Below are 3,879 nucleotides of genomic sequence, written 5' to 3'. Positions count from 1 at the left end.
GCCGCTGCTCGACCTCCTGCGTGATCTCGTCGACGGTGAGCAGGCTGACGGCGTCGCTCCGGTCGCGTGCCGCTGACAGGCCGTGCCGCACCTGCGAGGCCAGGCTGCGGCGGCTCCGCGAGCTCTCCATCGACGTGCGGCGCGACATGTTGGGCCTGGACGAAGTCGGCTTGGAAGGGAAGCTTCCCAGCTCGGCGACGGGCGTGCCGACCGCCTGCAGGCCTCGCGACCAGTCGTCGAGCGACGACCGGCCCACGATCGGCGGCAAGGTCGGCGGGCCCTCGCGGCTGCTCTGCTGGCTGCTCTTGCGCTCGACAATCTCATCCGGCCTCGAGCCGAAGCCGATCTGAATGATGGGCATGCCGTCGCGGTCCAGGTTCGACGGCGAAGGGCTGGCACGCTCGCGGTCCGGCGAGAGCCTCGGCACGTCGAGCGACTCCTTGCCCGGCAGCGGCGGCGCGTCCGGGTCTGCCGAAAAGCTCCACGTGCTGTTGCGCTTGGAACGCGTGCTGGCCGAGGCGCGGCCGTAGATCGAGCGCCGCGCCGTCCTCTGCAGCGCCTTGCTGTCGGTCGAAGGGAAGAAGTCGGCCAGGTTGGTGTTGATGAGCTCCGACGGCGGTCGCTGGCCGAAAAAGTTGCGGATCTTGCTCGGCCTCGGGGCCGCTGCGGGCGCAGCCGGCGCATTGCCTCGGATCGTGCCGCCGTCCTTCTGCCGAATCGTGCCGCTGCCGTTGCTGCGGTCCTTGGCACCGCCGCTGCCACCGCTCCCGCCTCCGCCGCCTCCCACGCCGGCAAGGTAGCCGACGCCCAGGCCCGACATGATGCTGACCGTGCTGGCGCGTCGCATCTTTTTGCCGCTGATGGTGACGCTGCCGGCGTCGCCGTCCTGGTCGCGCGGGCTGCCCGGCGGGGCAAGGCTCATCTGATTGACCGGCATGCGTTCGCCAAAGAAGGCCTCGAGCTTGTGACGGCCCGACCGAGGCGGCGCTCGCTTGACGTCTTCGCCAGGCAGGTGGTTGGGGATCCTGCGCAGCGTGAGGCCGCGTTCGCGCAGCGGGTCGTGGACCTGCGGCGCATGGCAGATGGCGAGCAGCTCGTTGTCCGACAGCGCCTTGGTGTTCTGGCCGTCGGCGCTGGTGGCAAAGATGCCCCACGTCTCGGTGGCACCGAGGTCGTCGCCCGTGGGGCCCTGGTCGGCCGTGGGGCGGTAGCTGTTGCCGCTGGCCGGCTTGCCAAACTTCTTGAGCACGCGCGACATGACGTCGTAGGCGTCCCGACAGTCGCTGACGTTGACGGTCCGGGTCGTCTTGTCCTCCTCGCTGATGAACTTGATCGTCCGTCGCTTGAGATCCTCGAGCGTCGGCGGCGGCGCGACATTGGAGCCATACGCATCCGCCGTCTCGGGTCGGCGCAGCGAGCTCGAGTGCTGGAGCCCCGCACCCACCCACTCTCTTCCTGGCGTGATCGGCCTCGTCGCCGCAGCGGAAGCAGACCCGGAAGACGACGAGGCCGACGCGAAGGGCCCGCGCCCGACCGTGTATCCGTTGGAGGGCGTCGTCGCAGTGGAGCCATCCGACCGCTGTCCGCCATTGGCCGGCGTCGAGTGGTGCGAGCCGCTGCTCTCGGTGATGGGCGTCAGCGGTGCGTACGAAGACTGGCCATTCGAGCTCATGCCACCGCCGCCGCCATAGGAGCCGGCGCCACCGGCCGTCGAAGGCCGTACTGATTGTGAGAATCCAGCCGTGGTGGGGCTCGATGCTCCGGTCGATGGCGATCCGAGCAGGCCTCTCCCTTGCCCGTGCGAGTGCAGCGAGCCGTACGCCCCGGCGCCCGTCGCCGTGCTGGGCCGACCCGAGGCGAGGGCCTGGCCAGGCTGGCCCCGGCTGGCGCTCAGGCCAAGGAGTCCCGCCGGGGTGGCGCCCTTGCCCTGCGAGAGCGATGGCGCGGCGCCCACACCGGGGATAGACGAGGAGCCAATCGAATTGACCTTGCGATGGAGGCTGCCGCCACCGCCAGCACCGTTGCTGCCGCTGCCATTGAGCCCGTCACCCGGCTTCGAGGGGACGGCGCCGGCGCCACGGGAGCTGATGCTGCCCCTGCCCGCGCCCGGCGTGAGGCCGCGGGCCGCGCTCAGGCCAAAGCCCTGGCCGTTGTTGATCGACGATACTGGCGAAGGATGGCCTGGCAGCCCACGCGAAGCCGACTGCTTGAGTAGCAAAGGCGGTGGTCGTATCTGGCGCCCACGTCCGCCCAGCGAGCCTCGGCCGGAGCCGGCGCCGGCTAGCTCGCCCGCCTCGTCGGTGCGCTCCAGGTCGGCGTTGTCGTACTCGAGGTACTCCATCTCTCCGTCCTGCGAATGCCCGTTCTGGTACGGGTCGGATCTTGGCAGCGAGATGTGGATCCGGCGCGGCGAGGTGGCGCTGAGGGACGACGCGCTGCCCCTGCGCCGCCGCTCGAAGGCGGCAGAGTCGGCGCAGCGCTTGTTGAGGGCCTTGATGGCGGCAAAGATGCGGACGCGGTCGCCGACGCTGACAATGCCCATCTCCTTGAGCGCGGCCTGGTCGACGTCGAGGACGACGGAGCCGCGGATGTCGTGCTCGACAAAGGTGGCGGCATGGGCACCGAGCCTCGCCGACTGCAGCCACGCTGCGATGTCGGCGTCTTCCCATTTGCGCACTATTGCAGTGGGTGAAAGGTCGTTGGGCGGAGGGGCAGGGCATCGGGACGGGGGGCAGCAGAGTGAGCAAGCAGGTCGTTGGGCGCTCCTTGCCTTGGCCCGTGCCGTCTACTCACCATCTTCGTAGGTGGGGCCCAGGACGGGGATGCCGGCTGAGAGGGGTGTCGTGGGTCTGCTGGTGCCGCGCGGGCTGCCCGACACCGAGGAAGGTCCGCCAGCGATGCCCGTCATCGACGTCGACGAGCCCACGCCCAGCGGGAAGCCGGGGCTGGTCGGGGTAGCCGCGCTCATCCGTGCAGGTCCCTCCACTTCCGCTGCAGAGGCCTAGGTTGGGGAGAACGGGAATTGATCAAGTCGGCGGCGAGTATTCGAAGCTGTTCCGGTCCGCTATGGTGGCCGACGGGCAGCGGGTCTGCGAAGGGTCGGTGAGGCTGCAGGAGGGAGGTCGCGGGGTCGAGAGGTGTTGGATGGCGTTGAGTTCCGCCGCAGTCGTCAGAGGATGGGTCGAGCGGGTCGTACGATGGCGAGTGCTGCGACAACCCGCATGCTTCAAGCGTGCGAGGGGTAGTGAACTGCAGTGTGGCGAGTCGTGACGCTGCGTGCTGGCTCGGGTGCGTGCTTGCGTGCGTGGGGTAGAGGCGGCGTGGTTAGGAAGAAGCGTAGGCGCAGTCGTTGCAGAGGCGGTGCTGTGCTTGCGGCAGTCTGAGGTTAGGCTGGCCGGGGAGAGAGGTGGCGGCAATGGCGGCGAAGGAAGCAGGCAGGTCGGCAAGCAGGCGGGCAGGCGGGCAGGCGGGCAGGCGAGCAGGCGGGCAGGCGGGCAGGCGAGCAGCAGGCCAGGGAGGTGATGGTGTGGTGGACGTCAAGGGAAAGCGTGATGTATGTAGAGTAGCTGGCAAGCGAGGCGGCAGGCTGTGCGCGGTCGTGATTGCGGTCGTAGGTCGTGTCGAAGTAGGTGAGGCCAGGCTGGGGGCCGGGGAGCGGGGTGCAAAGGTCGGGAAGGGCAAGCCAAAGCCAAGCGGGGGCCAGGTGTGATGGGTGTCAGGCCGTTGTCCTCGAGGATCCGCTTCCTGTCCTGTCCTGTCCTGTCCTGTCCTGTGCCAGCGGGTGAATGAAGATAAGGAGGGCGAACAAAGACGGAGAGAGAGAGAGAGAGAGAGAGAGTAAGAAGGGCGTCGAGGTGGTGGTCGTATAACTTCGTATAA

General features: G+C 68.7%; 1 protein-coding gene across 1 annotated transcript in view; it reads right to left on the bottom strand.

Moving 5' to 3' along the window:
* The window catches only part of PFL1_06027 (uncharacterized protein), a gene marked incomplete at both ends in the record, with an annotated part of 5,171 nt that extends 2,203 nt beyond the window's left edge, over positions 1-2,968 (bottom strand). The window contains 2 exons of the mRNA XM_007883565.1: positions 78-2,676; positions 2,794-2,968. Of these exons, the coding sequence (XP_007881756.1) occupies positions 78-2,676; positions 2,794-2,968 (2,774 nt within the window). The remainder of the gene's footprint in view (positions 1-77; positions 2,677-2,793) is intronic.
* Positions 2,969-3,879: the final 911 nt, after the last annotated feature.

The sequence above is a fragment of the Pseudozyma flocculosa genome (genome assembly GCF_000417875.1).
Source record: "Pseudozyma flocculosa PF-1 unplaced genomic scaffold scaffold00023, whole genome shotgun sequence".
Taxonomy (NCBI): Eukaryota; Fungi; Basidiomycota; class Ustilaginomycetes; order Ustilaginales; family Ustilaginaceae; genus Pseudozyma; species Pseudozyma flocculosa.
The sequence above is the reverse complement of the archived record's forward strand: the minus strand, read 5'-3'. Positions and strand labels throughout refer to the sequence as shown.